The 16,394-nt window shown below is 47.8% G+C and overlaps 5 protein-coding genes across 5 annotated transcripts; 4 read left to right on the top strand and 1 right to left on the bottom strand.

The window, feature by feature from the left end:
• Positions 1-841: 841 nt before the first annotated feature.
• On the top strand, positions 842-4,292 carry F5147DRAFT_777300 (cytochrome P450; the record flags this gene model as incomplete). The annotated part of the gene is made up of 13 exons (XM_041441962.1): positions 842-990; positions 1,042-1,138; positions 1,193-1,329; positions 1,382-1,507; positions 1,560-1,809; positions 1,862-1,984; positions 2,031-2,124; positions 2,187-2,273; positions 2,330-2,411; positions 2,468-2,590; positions 2,647-2,827; positions 3,888-3,957; positions 4,006-4,292. 13 exons carry the CDS (start codon positions 842-844, stop codon positions 4,290-4,292), a joined length of 1,806 nt encoding a protein of 601 aa, XP_041289252.1.
• A 777-nt stretch (positions 4,293-5,069) lies between these two features.
• F5147DRAFT_814050 (cytochrome P450) lies at positions 5,070-7,232 on the top strand (the record flags this gene model as incomplete). Its single annotated transcript, XM_041443510.1, has 11 exons — positions 5,070-5,215; positions 5,269-5,365; positions 5,420-5,556; positions 5,609-5,734; positions 5,789-6,038; positions 6,088-6,210; positions 6,257-6,359; positions 6,413-6,499; positions 6,556-6,637; positions 6,694-6,816; positions 6,873-7,232. 11 exons carry the CDS (start codon positions 5,070-5,072, stop codon positions 7,084-7,086), a joined length of 1,488 nt encoding a protein of 495 aa, XP_041289251.1. The 3' UTR covers positions 7,087-7,232.
• A 2,132-nt stretch (positions 7,233-9,364) lies between these two features.
• Positions 9,365-10,228, bottom strand: F5147DRAFT_711961 (uncharacterized protein). Its single transcript, XM_041438337.1, has one exon. The coding sequence runs from the start codon at positions 10,213-10,215 to the stop codon at positions 9,763-9,765; it is 453 nt and encodes a 150-aa protein (XP_041289250.1). The 5' UTR covers positions 10,216-10,228; the 3' UTR covers positions 9,365-9,762.
• Positions 10,229-10,790: 562 nt separating this feature from the next.
• F5147DRAFT_777297 (cytochrome P450) lies at positions 10,791-12,809 on the top strand (the record flags this gene model as incomplete). The annotated part of the gene is made up of 11 exons (XM_041441961.1): positions 10,791-10,939; positions 10,992-11,088; positions 11,143-11,279; positions 11,332-11,457; positions 11,510-11,759; positions 11,812-11,934; positions 11,980-12,082; positions 12,136-12,222; positions 12,279-12,360; positions 12,417-12,539; positions 12,596-12,809. 11 exons carry the CDS (start codon positions 10,791-10,793, stop codon positions 12,807-12,809), a joined length of 1,491 nt encoding a protein of 496 aa, XP_041289249.1.
• A 1,197-nt stretch (positions 12,810-14,006) lies between these two features.
• On the top strand, positions 14,007-16,376 carry F5147DRAFT_839404 (cytochrome P450). Its single transcript, XM_041444214.1, has 11 exons — positions 14,007-14,292; positions 14,346-14,442; positions 14,497-14,633; positions 14,686-14,811; positions 14,866-15,115; positions 15,165-15,287; positions 15,334-15,436; positions 15,490-15,576; positions 15,633-15,714; positions 15,769-15,891; positions 15,948-16,376. Exons 1-11 carry the CDS (start codon positions 14,144-14,146, stop codon positions 16,159-16,161), a joined length of 1,491 nt encoding a protein of 496 aa, XP_041289248.1. The 5' UTR covers positions 14,007-14,143; the 3' UTR covers positions 16,162-16,376.
• Positions 16,377-16,394: the final 18 nt, after the last annotated feature.

The following is a 16,394-nucleotide window of genomic DNA, read 5'->3' as shown; positions in this document are numbered from 1 at the left end:
CTGATAACAGGGTACACGCGTCCAAGGACTATTAACTTATCGCCAGGGTGGTCAATTTCTTAGCCTATACTCAGATGCCATAAGTTGAACACTGACTTCGCGTGAAACAATATCATGAGTACCTAAGGATAGTTAACAACTTGGAGTGCGTTTAGATAAAAACTCGAAGCTTACCATCTGACAGACGATACGGAAAGGTTTCGATATCCGATGGAGTGACAGCGGTGATCACATGATATCACTCATGTCGAGTCATGACATCTAAAATCCTGGATTTAGAGGACAGCGGCCTTCGACACGCGTTTCTTATTAGATCGACTATCTAGAAGTATTCTACAGTATCAAAAATGCCCCCTTCTCAGTAGTCAGCAAAGGATTTTATCAACTTCCTGCGCCGCTATCGTGTAACTCACTGGATGGAAAGTGGCTGTATATTACAGTTTCAAAGCTTATGTAAAGTGACGCTCCTTATCCGGAATTTTACTTTTGCCCACCTCTTGCTCCAATCCAGAGATTCGAGAACGACATGAAGATCTACCTTAATCTTCAAAATGTCTTGGAACACGCGCGTCCACTAACTTATCACCAGGGTGGTCACATCAGGTTGCTATATTATAGGAAGACCGCAATACGTGATTTGCACAGGGCCGATTTATCCGCGCACGCCGCAGGTGTTCAATCCATGTTTGTATAAGTATAAGTCAGCGTAATCATGCACTCTGATCTCACCGTACCCGTCGCTCATCACATTAAGTCGCCACCTTTATGTTCTGGAGTACTTGGCGTGTTGCAAAGTAGCGGGGTGTCTGAATCGTGACTATCAGAAAGCCGGACCGTTTCAATGGCGATTATCATTGCCGCATGCACCCTTATCATTATCTTAGCCAGCGTCTGGACAGCGAAACAACGATACCAGGCCGCAAGACGGTTGCCATTACCACCTGGACCGCCTGGACGTTGGCTATTAGGAAATACGATGCCAAAGTCATAGTAAGTCACTGTCAGGACACCAACATGATCTCTATCTAACCCCCCATGCAGCGCGCCGTTTCAATTCGCGAGATGGACAGAACAATACGGACCTGTGTTCTCGCTCAAGCAAGGCCATAGGATTTTCGTAGTTATAGGACGTCATCAGGTCAGCATAAAACAATACATTGTCTAGCCAGACATGAAGTGGATCACGTCACAGGCTGCAGTGGATATCATGGAAAAAGAAGGAGCAAACGTTGCCGACCGCCCACGTTCTATTGCGGTGCAAGAGACGTTGTCTGGCGGGTTCAGAATGCACCTTGAGGACAGTAATGAGAGATGGCGCCGGATGCGCAGGTACACATCCTGTCTCTACTAGGTGTGATCAGCGAGACTAAATGTAAAGCAGAGTCTTGCATGCAAATTTGCAACCTAAGGTTGCGGAGACTTATGAGCCCATGCAGACCGGGCATGCGAAGAATCTGGTTCTAGATATCTTAGATGATCCGAAGAACCACCAGAGACATGTCATGCGGTACGAACACCAGCTCATACTCGCGGTACAGGTGTTGATCCGAGGATTTTAGTTATTCAGCTTCCGTGATCATGTCCTTCACCTATGGAAAAATTACTCCGACTTCATATACAGATCCTGAAGTCGTTTCCATCAACATGTTTTCTGCGCGTTTTGGTCAAGCTATGAAGCCGGGAGCATATCTCGTGGATGCGTATCCAATGCTGCGTTTCGTCCCAGGCTACCTGAGTGAGCTGAAGGCATGGCACAAAGAAGAACTTGCTTTCTATGACGGGCAATTAGACGTGGTGCGAAGACAGATGGTTCGTGATGATTTGCTTGTGATGATAGATATGCTCGCTCACCACTGTAAAGCGTGAGGGAACTGCAAGTCCATCCTTTGCAAGGTTCATATTAGAGCACCAGAAACAGTACCAGCTCGAAGATAAGGGACTGGGATACCTTGCAGGTGTGATATTCGGGGCTGGTTCTGCTACGGTAAGTTCTTACATTGCATCGCGTCTTCACTCGACAACTGTTGTAGACTGCGTCCGCAATCACAATTATGATGATGGCTGCTGCCACTCATGCAGATGCGCAGGCTCGCGTACAAGAGGAACTCGATAACGTGGTGGGGCGTACGCGTCGTAGGTCATGCATTTTGTTTGTTCGTCTACTGACCGAGACAGCTCCTGATTAGTCCCGACATTTGCTGATCAGGAAATGCTGCCGCAAGTTACCGCGTTCATGCTCGAGAGTCTCAGGTGGAGACCTGTCAATCTTGGAGGTACGTCTTATTTGAGTTGTGATGATGGGATAATGAACGACCACCTTGCACCACAGGCTCTGCGCATCGCACGAGTAAGGACATCATTTGGAAGAACTATCTCATTCCGGCAGGTGCGACTGTGATTGGGAACCATTGGTCAGTAGGCAATCATTTTCGTCCTCTCACCTTTGGATCTGACGCTCGTGATTCAGGGCTATCGCAAACGATCCTGAAGTGTTTCCAGAACCTCAGACGTTTAATCCTCAGCGTTGGATCGACGATGCAGGTCGCGTGCGCAGTGATCTCCGGTTTTTTACTTTTGGCTTTGGCCGTCGGTGAGTGGCATCGTTCATATCTCGACCATTTCTTATGGCTTACTTGAAAATATCAGAGTGTGTCCCGGTCAACCTCTCGCGAATCGGTCGGTCTTCATCAACACGGCTCTTATTCTGTGGGCTTTTCGCCTTTCTGAGAATCCTGGAGCGAAGATTGACACGCTTGCATTCTCGGACACTTTCACCATACATGCTGCTCCGTTTGAGATATGTTTTGAGAAGAGGATCGACGAGAACGTGATCAGGGAACTATGCGCACCCGGCAAATAAGAGGCATTTATTCTAGAAACTTGGATCTTTGTGCAAAGGAGTTCGTCTTGTGTTTGTAGTCTTTTCGTTGTCAGTCCGACTCAAGCTCGTCGTTACACCTAACTTTGTATGTCTTCAAACAGGCACGATTATAACAATGAACTTGCACCCCTTTGTGTTACCACGCATCAAGTATATCTCGATACACTCCAAGTTGCGTGGCTGCTCATAAGCCGTTTACAGACAGCCCCTGGACAAAATGAAGTATGGTGCTGAAGTGGTATCCTTTTACCACTCAATTATTCGGCCACCGCCCATGCGCTTTCTTTTTCTAGCTGGCCAAAACGAAGAGCAGACAACTTGACCTTTGCTCTCAAAGTTAACACGGGTTTCATTGTGTACTTCCCAGTCTCATGGTTCCGGTCATGGTAGTCTTTAACGCGGCTGACAGTCCCATTAGCTATAATTTTTTCCCTTCACTTTGAGGCGCCTGCGCCGAAGCACCTTAAGCTATGTGACATATCTCGCCCAATTCTTACTCGGCACTTCAAAGGTGAATTCGATCCGGACAACCTGATCTTCCAGAACACGCATGTCCCTCACCCCTTCAACAACTTTTCTTCTACGAACCTCCGCGAAGGTGCATGGAGTAGGGGGTTCTAGGGCAGGAGCTGCACACCAAGCGCCTGTACACTCGGCCCTCTCCATAGCTTAGTTCACGCGTAGATTGAGTTTTTAGCCTGTTGTTGCGTAGCTTCACCTCATTCCAGCTTGCTTGCTCAGTCTCTGGGCTGCACACCCCTCGGCCTAGTTCATTGTAAGCCTTGTTGAATGTCCATAACACGCTTAAGCTAAGCATTTCAGCGGTTTTACTGATGAGGTAACACAACATGAAAATTTACCTCGATCTTCAGGTGTCGAAATGTCTTCGCATTCGCACGTCCAAGGACTACTAACTTATCGTCAGGGTGGTCATCAAGTCATTAGCCTATACTATAGGAAGACTGCCATACGTGATTCGCACAGGTTTGATTAATCGGCGTGGCAGGTGGTCGGTTGGTGTCCGTATAAGTATAACTTAGGAGCAAGTGAAAAGGACGACAACGGGGCTTTAGAAGGTACGCACGATATAACAAAATTATTCTTGCTAACTGACGGTGCTGCAGACATGCGGATCGAGTGGTGCAAGGCAAGGGCTCGTGCAATGCGTTGGGGGGAAGAAGTGGAACTCTTGCGAGAAGAAATGCGACACATAGTGGCTTTTCTGATGTGGGAGGCAGCGCGCTGGGATGAAAGACAAGATGGTGTTATACCAACCAGCATGGAACATCAGGATGGGTGCGTGGCATATGCAGAGCGTCAGGCCCACTTACGCCGAGAACTGGCAGCTTCATTTGAAGCACGTTGGGCGGAGACCCTGGCCCAGTCTGAGAATATCATGGATGTAGATTGAGTATATCAGTAGTTACATATTTTGCAATACACTGCGTACTATCCGCAACACGCCGTAAGGGCGGGAGGGAGGAATTGTGACGGTATTGAAGGGTGGAATGCAAAGGGCGGGATGCATCATGGGGAATGTATGAAGGGCGGGCAGTGTGGAATGCATCCGAAGCGAGAGGGCATCAGCGGCGGGGAATGCATCAGCGGCGGGGAATGCATCAGCGGCGGGGAATGCATTAGCTGCGGGGAATACATCAGCGAGACGAATGCATAAACAAGAGAGAGGGATGCATCACACAGGACACAGGCACTGCAGAGGAGGGGATGCATCATGCATGCATCAGGACGCAGTACTGCAGGGGAGGGAAGAGCGCTACAATTGTAGCAAGAATGCATCGCAGGTGCGCTACAAGTACAGCAAATAATGCGACACGAACCTGTGGGAAATGTCGGTCGTAATGCACTTATAATGGTCATCAAAATGCTGACTGTTGAATCAGAATCTGATCAGAATCAGGCCAGGCCATTACAATCAAAATGCCGTAAAAGAAGTTCCGACAATTTGCAATACATGATTCGCACAGGTTTAATTAATCCGCGCACGCCGCAGGTGTTCAATCCATGTTTGTATAAGTATAAGTCAGCGTAATGATTAATCATGCACTCTAATCTCACCGTACTCGTCGCTCATCACAGTAAGTCACTACCTGTCTGTTCTCGAGTACTGAACGTGTTGCAAAGTAGCGGGGTGTCTGAATCGTGACTATCAGAAAGCCGGACCGTTTCAATGGCGATTATCATTGCATGCACCCTTATCATTATCTTAGCCAGCGTCTGGATAGTAAAACAACGATACCAGGTTGCAAGACGGTTGCCATTACCGCCTGGACCGCCTGGACGTTGGCTGTTAGGAAATACGATGCCAGAGTCATAGTAAGTCTTTGTCAAGGGACATCGCTGTGATCTCTATCTAACCCCTTACGCAGTGTGCCATTTCAATTCGCGAGATGGACAGAGCAATACGGACCTGTGTTCTCGCTCAAACAAGGCCATAGGATTTTCGTAGTGATAGGACGTCATCAGGTCAGTATAAAATAACACATTGTCTGGCCAGACATGAAGAAGATCACATCATAGGCTGCAGTGGATATCATGGAAAAAGAGGGAGCAACTCTTGCCGACCGTCCGCGTTCTATTGCAGTGCATGAGACATTGGGTGGCGGGTTGGGACCGCTCCTTGAGGGCTCTACTGAAAGATTCCGCCGGCTGCGCAGGTACACATCTTGTTTCCACCAGGTGCGATCAGCGAGACTGAATGTAAAGCAGGGTCTTGCATGCAGGCTTGCAACCCAAGGTTGCGGAGACTTATGAGCCCATCCAGACGAAACATGCGAAGAATCTGGTTCTAGATGTCTTGAATGATCCAAAGAACCACCAAGGTCATGCCATGCGGTGCGAACACTAGCTCTTTCTTGCGTAGTACAGGTGGTAATCCGAGCATTTAAGTTATTCAGCTTCTGTGGTCATGTCCTTCACCTATGGAAAAATTACTCCGACCTCATATACAGATCCTGAAGTTGTTGCCATCAATAAGGTTCTTGCGCGTTTTGGTGAAGCTATGAAGCCGGGAGCATATCTTGTGGATGCGTATCCAATCCTGCGTTTCGTCCCAGGCTACCTGAGTCAGCTGAAGTCATGGCACAAAGAAGAACTCGCTCTTCTTAACGAGCAGTTGGACGCGGTGCGAAGACAAATGGTCCGTGGTTTTCTTGTGACGATATACGTCCTCGCTCACCACTGTGAAGCGTGAGGGGACTGCAAGGCCATCCTTTGCGAGGTTCATGTTAGAGCACCAGAAACAGTACCAGCTCGAAGACAACGACCTGACATACATTGCAGGAACGATGTTTGGGGCCGGTTCTGATACGGTGAGCTCTTACATTGCATCTCGTATTCACTCGACAACTGTTGTAGACTGCGTCTGCAATCACAATTATGATGATGGCTGCTGCCACTCATGCAGATGCGCAGGCTCGCGTACAAGAGGAACTCGATAACGTCGTGGGGCGTATGCGGCGTAGGTTATCCCTTTTCTTTGTTCATCTACTGACTCACATAGCTCCTGATTAGTGCCGACTTTTGATGACCAGGAAATGCTGCCGCAGGTTACCGCATTCATGCTCGAGAGTCTTAGGTGGAGACCTGTCAGTCTTGGAGGTACGTCTTAGTTGAGCTATAATGACGTGATAATGATCGACCACCTTGCACTACAGGCTTTCCGCATCGCGCGATTAAGGACATCGTTTGGAAGAACTACCTCATTCCGGCAGGTGCGACTGTGATTGGGAACCATTGGTCAGTAGGCAATCATTTTCGTCCTCTCACCTTTGGGTCTGACGCTCGTGCTTCAGGGCTATCGCAAACGACCCTGAAATCTTCCCGGAACCACACAGGTTTAATCCTCAGCGTTGGATCGACGATGCAGGTCGTGTGCGCAGTGATCTCCGATTCTTTACTTTTGGCTTTGGCCGCCGGTGAGTGGTATTATTTGACTCTCGACCATTTCGTATGCCTTACTTGAAAATATCAGAGTCTGTCCTGGTCAACATGTCGCGAATCGGTCGGTCTTCATCACCACGGCTCTCATTCTGTGGGCTTTCCGCCTTTCGGAGAATCCTGGAGCGAAGATTGACACGCTTGCATTCTCTGACACTGCAAACATACATGCTGCTCCGTTTGAAATATGCTTTGCGAAGAGGATCGATGAGAACGTGATCAGGGAACTATGCGCACCGGGCAAATAAGAGGCATTTATTCTAGAAACTTGAATCTTCGTGCAAAGGAGTCTGTCTTGCATTCTGGAGTCTTTTCGTTCTCTAACCGACTCAAATTTTCCGTTACACCTAACTTTGTATATCTTCAAACAGGCACGATTATAATAATGAACTTGTAGCCCTTGGTGTTACCACGCATCGAGTATCTCTCGATACACTCCAAATCGTATGGGTGATCGTGAACCGTTTACAGACAGCCCCCGAACAAAATGAAGTATGGTGCTGAAGTGGTATCCTTTTACCATTCAATTATTCTGCCACCACCCCATGATGCGCTTTCTTTTTCTAGCTGGCCAAAACGAAGAGCAGACAGCTTGGCTTTGCTCTCAAAGTTGACACGGTTTTTAAGAGTCCAAGAGACGTGTATTTAGCAGGGGAATGAGGTGTGTTGAATGTGTACAAGTGTATAATCATGATGTTATGTAGAAAATGATTCATAGAGCCATCCTGGGTCATCGACCCATCCTTGACTGTAGACCTTTCAGGCCTTGATCATGAATTTTGATGTAGACCATATTGTATTCCATACTAAGAATTTATCCCTCAATTTGATTGGAATCTGTCACAGACTCTTATTCCACCTTGTTTCAGGTGTTGAATCAATTACCTTGCGGAGCAAGGTCATGTCGGATGGCAGATAATCTGTCAGTCACCTGACATGAACATCATGCTGTGCAATAATCGAAAATGATAGAACTGCGTCAATATGAATACACAAAACTACTTCATAAAGTATCCAATTAGCTACTCAGAACTTGGTCTCGATGAAATCACCTTGCTTGCAAGGTCATATGGCATGTGACAATGTGTGTGGGATTTTCTGCCAATAATAAACAATAATAAATATCAATAAACTGTATACGGCTTTGTTTCTACAATCACAATCCAGTCTAAACAGGTTAGCTGGTTGTATACATGCATATAAATTCGCAACCAACGCCGAACAGTATCATGCACAGCCAATTATCGACAAACATGTAGCACAACGTAGCACTGTACGAAGCAATACAAGAGAATATAGCAGCCTGCGCGTATCTGCGTGTATCTGCTTAGTAAGAGTGCAGACAAGCAAGGTTAAATTCGGCAACGCCGAACCCTAGTACAGTCAAACTCTGAGCTCGATCTCGATGTCATGATACAATTTTAAATTAGTGATGTTCCGGCCCGGCTTAGGCTCGGCTTGGGGGGGGGGGGTTTAGGTTCGCTAGATTTCAAGCCTGAGCCGTGAGCCCAAGCCGGCCCAAAGCCGGGGCTTAGGCCCATGCAAGCCGCGGCCATGTAATTGATGTCCGAGCTCCACCATGCTGTTCCCAAAACCATGAATACCATGCGCAAACGCCCAGCACACGTCAGCAACTGCTGATGTGGCTCAGACGAATACGGACGATGGACGAGAGCAGGAGAAGGGAAGAAGACAAGGAGGAGAACGAGAACAAGAGAGAGGATATGGACGATCGGTAGCACTCGAGTGCTTCGATTCTGCTCGCCCGGAAGAGTAAGCGCTGAATACTATAACTCGGATACCTGAAGTGCAGCGTCGAAGAGGGATGTATTTCGAACGGTCGATGAACCACTCGCTGACTTTGGATCTAATTGTAGGTTGGGCACCTAGACCACAGACCAACCAAAATTTTGTAACGTGTCGACCTTGAAATGTCTCGAGGGCCAGGTGGACAATGATCTTGTGTTCCATTTGAGATCAACGGATCTCTTTCGGTCGCCATTTCATGCGTATGTAGTTGAAGTTGGGAGTCAAACTTCAAAGAGTGTCACGCGATGAAGAGCCTCCCAGTTATGTTCGAGTGCAAGAGCAATCGCATGGTGCCCAGATCTGGAATACAAAACATTTCAGCAGATGCAAAAATCACGGGATGATATAGTGAGGATGGTAGAGCGCGTGAAGCCGCATTGGTCTATTTGGATTTGTTGAACTTTCGTACATTTTGCGTGCTGTTATGATGTTTTAATCGGCTTATCGAACATGCTCAAAAGGCAATATTAGGACCAAGCTGAAGACGACATCGAATATGCTAAAGGCCAACCTATTAATTGGCTGAAAAAAAATGACTTATCGCAGTGAAAACGAAAAACAAGCAGACTTAGGACTGCCGTCACGCAGATTTTGGGGTCCGAAAACGACGAGTGTTGGAAGAGGTCGACAAGGCCGATTCCCACGAATTAAAAATTCTCCAGAGCAAGGTCATAAGTTCGCACAGCGAACCCCTAGTTTTACGCCAAGGTCTCATAGTGATTAGGCAAGCGGAGTCCCCTAGCTTCATGCTTGGGGGACTCGGGAAAGTTTGATTGCGAATCAAGAGACCGAAATACAAGACACTGTAGCATAATGTGAAGTAGACTCGAGGCTCGATGAGATGCGCTCGAATGAGTAATGAGACTATTTCTAAGACGAAAGGAAAAGGATGTAAGTGACGAAGGCACGATGAAACACGCTAAAGGGCTAAAAAAATTACAATGTTTTTCTTTTTTTTGTGGTCTTGATGCCTTTTACAACCTGTACAAAATTGATAGCGAAAGAAGCCGAAAGAGAGTGAGTCTGAAGCTGCATGAGCTTTTGCGAGCGCCGTGTCAAGTCCGTGCCATGTCTGAGGATGAACCTGCGCCAGCTGAGTGTGACATGCCCGAGTGTCAAGTCCTCGGGTGCATAGGCGCGCGAGCAGAGCCACGGAGGAGAGCGTTTAGCAAGAATGCGTGTTGATGCACATATTTCCTGAACTCTTCAGAAGACCAACACCCTGCTGCTTGAATCAGGTCTGGGGTCATTCCTGCGATAGCTAGAGCAGTCACTCCACCAGCCCTCATCGAGTGACCCGACATACGAGACCCGCAGTGTTCCCTCAGCCGTCGCAAGAACCAACCACGTGTTGGCACCGATCCCGCGCTTGTCAACCACGGCGCAGGGCGAAATGGAAAGGCACTATCATGGAACGCAACATAACGTTTCAGCACCAGAAGTGGGTCACGCACAGCCAACGAATTCGCTAGGATGAGGATGGTCATTCCAGTCCCCAGACTATTGTTTTTCTGGTAGGGCAGGATGTAAGATATGGAGGTTGTGGTCATGACGAGCATGTGCCGCATGGGCGCTTTCAACCATATCACTGATGCCGGACAGAAGTTCTATTTTTGGAATAATAGTTAACGAGCTCCATTACTTAATACTGAATGTTTTGTAAACCTAATTATGGAATAGTCGACGGTCCTGTCGCACGAGCAATCCAACGGGTCATCAAGAACGACATGAAGATCTACCTTAATCTTCAAAATGTCTTGGAACACGCGTGTCCACTAACTTATCACCAGGGTGGTCACATCAGGTTGCTACATTATAGGAAGACCGCAATACGTGATTTGCACAAGAACTTTGCACGGTCTATGACGCTGGAGAGCAGGACTCGGAGCACTCGAATGATGACGGTCAGTGGTCACAGTGGAGCCTCAAAGGGGCTCGAGTGGAGCGCGGACATGGCGTCGACACCATATTGGAAATCGCTCCGTTCTTATAATATGTAGAAGTCAGCGTAATCACGCACTCTGATCTCACCGTACCCGTCGCTCATCACATCAAGTCACCACCTTTGTGTTCTGGAGTACTTGACGCGTTGCAAAGTAGCGGGGTGTCTGAATCGTGACTATCAGAAAGCCGGACCGTTTCAATGGCGATTATCATTGCCGCATGCACCCTTATCATTATCTTAGCCAGCGTCTGGACAGCGAAACAACGATACCAGGCCGCAAGACGGTTGCCATTACCCCCTGGACCGCCTGTACGTTGGCTATTAGGAAATACGATGCCAAAGTCATAGTAAGTCATCGTCAAGAAACACCAACATATCTCTATCTAACCACTCACGCAGCGCGCCGTTTCAATTCGCGAGATGGACAGAACAATACGGACCTGTGTTCTCGCTCAAACAAGGCCATCGGATTTTCGTAGTTATAGGACGTCATCAGGTCAGCATAAAACATCTTATTGTCTAGCCAGGCATGAAATGGATCACGTCACAGGCTGCAGTGGATATCATGGAAAAAGAAGGAGCAAACGTTGCCGACCGCCCACGTTCTATTGCGGTGCAAGAAACGTTGTCTGGCGGGTTCAGGATGTCCCTTAAGGACAATAATGAGAGATTGCGCCGGATGCGCAGGTACAAATCCTGTCTCTACTAGGTGCGATCAGCGAGGCTAAATGTAAAGCAGGGTCTTGCATGCAAACTTGCAACCTAAGGTTGCGGAGACCTACGAGCCCATGCAGACCAGGCATGCGAAGAATCTGGTTCTAGATGTCTTAAATGATCCGAAGAACCACCAGAGACATGCCATGCGGTACGAACACCAGCTCATGTTCGCGGTACAGGTGTTGATCCGAGGATTTTAGTTATTCAGCTTCCGTGATCATGTCCTTCACCTACGGAAAGATTACTCCGACTTCATATACAGATCCTGAGGTCGTTTCCATCAACAGGTTTTCTGCGCGTTTTGGTCAAACTATCAAGCCGGGAGCATATCTTGTGAATGCGTATCCAATCCTGCGTTTCGTCCCAGGCTACCTGAGTGAGCTGAAGGCATGGCACAAAGAAGAGCTTGCTTTCTATGACGGGCAGTTAGACGCAGTGCGAAGAAAGATGGTTCGTGTTGATTTGCTTGTGATGGTAGATATGCTCGCTCACCACTGTGAAGCGTGAGGGAACTGCAAGTCCATCCTTTGCGAGGTTCATATTAGAGCACCAGACACAGTATCAGCTCGAAGATAAGGGACTGGGATACCTTGCAGGTGAGATATTTGCGGCCGGTTCTGATACGGTAGGTTCTTACATTGCATCGCGTCTTCACCGATAACTGTTGTAGACTGCGTCCGCAATCACAATTATGATGATGGCTGCTGCCACCCATACAGATGCGCAGGCTCGCGTACAAGAGGAACTCGATAACGTCGTGGGGCGTACGCGGCGTAGGTTATGTCTTTTCTTTGTTCATCTACTGACTCACATAGCTCTTGATTAGTGCCGACTTTTGATGACCAGGAAATGCTGCCGCAGGTCACCGCGTTCATACTCGAGAGTCTCAGGTGGAGACCTGTCACTCTTGGAGGTACGTCTTAGTTGAGCTATAATGACTTGATAATGATCGACCACCTTGCACTGCAGGCTTTCCGCATCGCGCGATTAAGGACATCGTTTGGAACAACTACCTCATTCCGGCAGGTGCGACTGTGATTGGGAACCATTGGTCAGTAGGCAATCATTTTCGTCTTCTCACCTTTGGATCTGACGCTCGTGCTTCAGGGCTATCGCAAACGATCCTGAAGTGTTTCCAGAACCTCAGACGTTTAATCCTCAGCGTTGGATCGACGATGCAGGTCGTGTGCGCGGTGATCTCCGGTTTTTCACTTATGGCTTTGGCCGTCGGTGAGTGGCATCGTTCATCTCTCGACCATTTCTCATGCCTCACTTGAAAATGTCAGAGTGTGTCCCGGTCAACATCTCGCGAATCGGTCGGTCTTCGTCAACACGGCTCTTCTTCTGTGGGCTTTTCGCCTTTCTGAGAATCCTGCCGCGAAAATTGACACACTTGCATTTTCGGACATTTTCACCGTACATGCTGCTCCGTTTGAGATATGTTTTGCGAAGAGGATCGATGAGAACGTGATCAGGGAACTATGTGCGCCGGGCAAATAAGAAGCGTTTATTTAGAAACTTGGATCATTGTGCAAAGGAGTTCGTCTTGCGTTTTGGTGTTTTTTTTCGTTGTCTATCCGACTCAAGCTCATCGTTACACCTAACTTTGTATATCTTCAAATAGGCACGATTATAATAATGAACTTGCACCCCTTTGTGTTACCACGCATCAAGTATATCTCGATACACTCCAAGTTGCGTGGCTGATCATGAGCCGTTTACAGACAGCCCCTGGACAAAATGAAGTATGGTACTGAAGTGGTATCCTTTTACCATTCAATTATTCGGCCACCACCCATGCGCATTCTTTTTCTAGCTGGCCAAAACGAAGAGCAGACAACTTGACTTTGCTCTCAAAGTTGACACGGGTTTCATTGTGTGCTTCCCAGTCTCATGGTTCCGGTCACGTGAGTCTTTATTGCGGCTGACAATCCCGTCAGCTATAATTTTTTCCTTTCACTTTGAGGCACCTACGCTGAAGCCCCTTAAGCTATGTGACATATCTCGCTCAATTGTTACTCGGCACTTCATAGGTGAATTCGATTCGGACAACCTGATCTTCCAAAATACGCATGTCCTTCACCCCTTCAACAACATTTCTTCTAAGATCCTCCGCGAAGGTGCATGGAGTAGGGGGTTCTAGGGCAGGAGCTACACACCCAGCGCCTATACACTCTCCATAGCTTGGTCAACACGTAGATTCGGTTTCTAGCCTGTTGTTACGTTCACCTCATTCCAGCTTGCTTTCTCAGTCTCTGGGCTGCACGCCCCTCGACCTAGTTCATTGTGAGCCTTGTTGAATGTCCATAACACGCTTAAGCTCAGCATTCCGGTTTCAGCGGTTTTATTAGGCTAGTAATTATTAATTTATTAGGTTATTATAGATTCGGAGTACAAATGTCTATTTTTAGAATGGTAACCCACTTTACTTCGACAACCAATTATGTAATGGTGACTGTCCTCCAATCCAACTGGCAACGGGTCATCGAGAAAGACATGAAATTTACCTTGATCTTCAGGTGTCGAAATGTCTTCGCACTCACACGTCCAAGGACTACTAACTTATCGCCAGGGTGGTCATCAAGTTATTAGCCTATACTATAGGAAGACTGCAACACATGATTCGCACAGGTTTGATTAATCCGCGCACGCCGCAGGTGTTCAATCCGTGTTTGTATAAGTATAAGTCAGCGTAATCATGCACTCTAATCTCACCGTACTCGTCGCTCATCACAGTAAGTCACCACCTGTTTGTTCTTGAGTACTGAACGTGTTGCAAAGTAGCGGGGTGTTTGAAATTTGAGTCGTGACCATCAGCAAGCCGGACCATTTCAATGGCGATTATCATTGCCGCATGCACCCTTATCATTATCTTAGCCAGCGTCTGGATAGTGAAACAACGATACCAGATCGCAAGACGGTTGCCATTACCGCCTGGACCGCCTGGACGTTGGCTGTTAGGAAATACGATGCCAGAGTCATAGTAAGTCATTGCCAAGGGATACCAACATGATCCTTATCTGACCCCTCACGTAGTGCGCCGTTTCAATTCGCGAGATGGACAGAACAATACGGACCTGTGTTCTCGCTCAAACAAGGCCATCGGATTTTCGTAGTTATAGGACGTCATCAGGTCAGTATAAAACAACACATTGTCTGGCCAGACATGAAGTAGATCACATCATAGGCTGCAGTGGATATCATGGAAAAAGAGGGAGCAACTCTTGCCGACCGTCCGCGTTCTATTGCAGTGCATGAGACATTGGGTGGCGGGTTGGGACCGCTCCTTGAGGGCTCTACTGAAAGATTCCGCCGGCTGCGCAGGTACACATCTTGCCTCTAGCAGGTGGGATCAGCGAGACTGAATGTAATGCAGGGTCTTGCATGCAGGCTTGCAACCCAAGGTTGCGGAGACATATGAGCCCATCCAGACGAGACATGCGAAGAATCTGGTTCTAGATGTCTTGAATGATTCGAAGAACCACCAAGGTCATGCCATGCGGTGCGAACACTAGCTCTTTCTTGCGTGGTACAGGTGGTAATCCGAGCATTTAAGTTATTCAGCTTCTGTGGTCATGTCCTTCACCTATGGAAAAATTACTCCGACCTCATATACAGATCCTGAAGTTGTTGCCGTCAACAAGGCTCTTGCGCGTTTTGGTGAAGCTATGAAGCCGGGAGCATATCTTGTGGATGCGTATCCAATCCTGCGTTTCGTCCCAGGCTACCTGAGTCAGCTGAAGTCATGGCACAAAGAAGAACTTGCTCTCTATAATGGGCAGTTGGACGCGGTGCGAAGACAAATGGTCCGTGGTTTTCTTGTGACGATATACGTCCTCGCTCACCACTGTGAAGCGTGAGGGGACTGCAAGGCCATCATTTGCGAGGTTCATGTTAGAGCACCAGAAACAGTACCAGCTCGAAGACAACGACCTGACATACATTGCAGGAGCGATGTTTGGGGCCGGTTCTGATACGGTGAGCTCTTACATTGCATCTCGTATTCACTCGACAACTGTTGTAGACTGCGTCTGCAATCACAATTATGATGATGGCTGCTGCCACTCATGCAGATGCGCAGGCTCGCGTACAAGAGGAACTCGATAACGTCGTGGGGCGTACGCGGCGTAAGTTATCCCTTTTCTTTGTCCATCTACTGACTCACATAGCACCTGATTAGTGCCGACTTTTGATGATCAGGAAATGCTGCCGCAGGTTACCGCGTTCATGCTCGAGAGTCTCAGGTGGAGACCTGTCAGTCTTGGAGGTACGTCTTATTTGAGCTATGATGACGTGATAATGATCGACCACCTTGCACTACAGGCTTTCCGCATCGCGCGATTAAGGACATCGTTTGGAAGAACTACCTCATTCCGGCAGGTGCGACTGTGATTGGGAACCATTGGTCAGTAGGCAATCATTTTCGTCCTCACCTTTGGGTCTGATGCTCGTGCTTCAGGGCTATCGCAAATGACCCTGAAATCTTCCCGGAACCACACAGGTTTAATCCCCAGCGTTGGATCGACGATGCAGGTCGTGTGCGCAGTGATCTCCGATTCTTTACTTTTGGCTTTGGCCGCCGGTGAGTGGTATTATTTGACTCTCGACCATTTCGTATGCCTTACTTAAAAATATCAGAGTGTGTCCTGGTCAACATGTCGCGAACCGGTCGGTCTTCATCACCACGGCTCTCATTCTGTGGGCTTTCCACCTTTCTGAGAATCCTGGAGCGAAGATTGACACGCTTGCATTCTCTGACACTGCAAACATACATGCTGCTCCATTTGAGATATGCTTTGCGAAGAGGATCGATGAGAACGTGATCAGGGAACTATGCGCACCGGGCAAATAAGAGGCATTTATTCTAGAAACTTGAATCTTCGTGCAAAGGAGTCTGACTTGCATTCTGGAGTCTTTTCGTTCTCTATCCGACTTAAATTTCCCGTTACACCTAACTTTGTATATCTTCAAACAGGCACGATTATAATAATGAACTTGTAGCCCTTGGTGTTACCACGCATCGAGTATCTCTCGATACACTCCAAATCATATGGCCGATCGTGAACCGTTTACAGACAGCCCCCG

Source organism: Suillus discolor, assembly GCF_016758755.1.
Source record: "Suillus discolor strain FC423 chromosome Unknown F5147scaffold_57, whole genome shotgun sequence".
Classification (NCBI taxonomy): Eukaryota; Fungi; Basidiomycota; class Agaricomycetes; order Boletales; family Suillaceae; genus Suillus; species Suillus discolor.
This window is presented reverse-complemented; position numbering and strand designations above follow the sequence as displayed.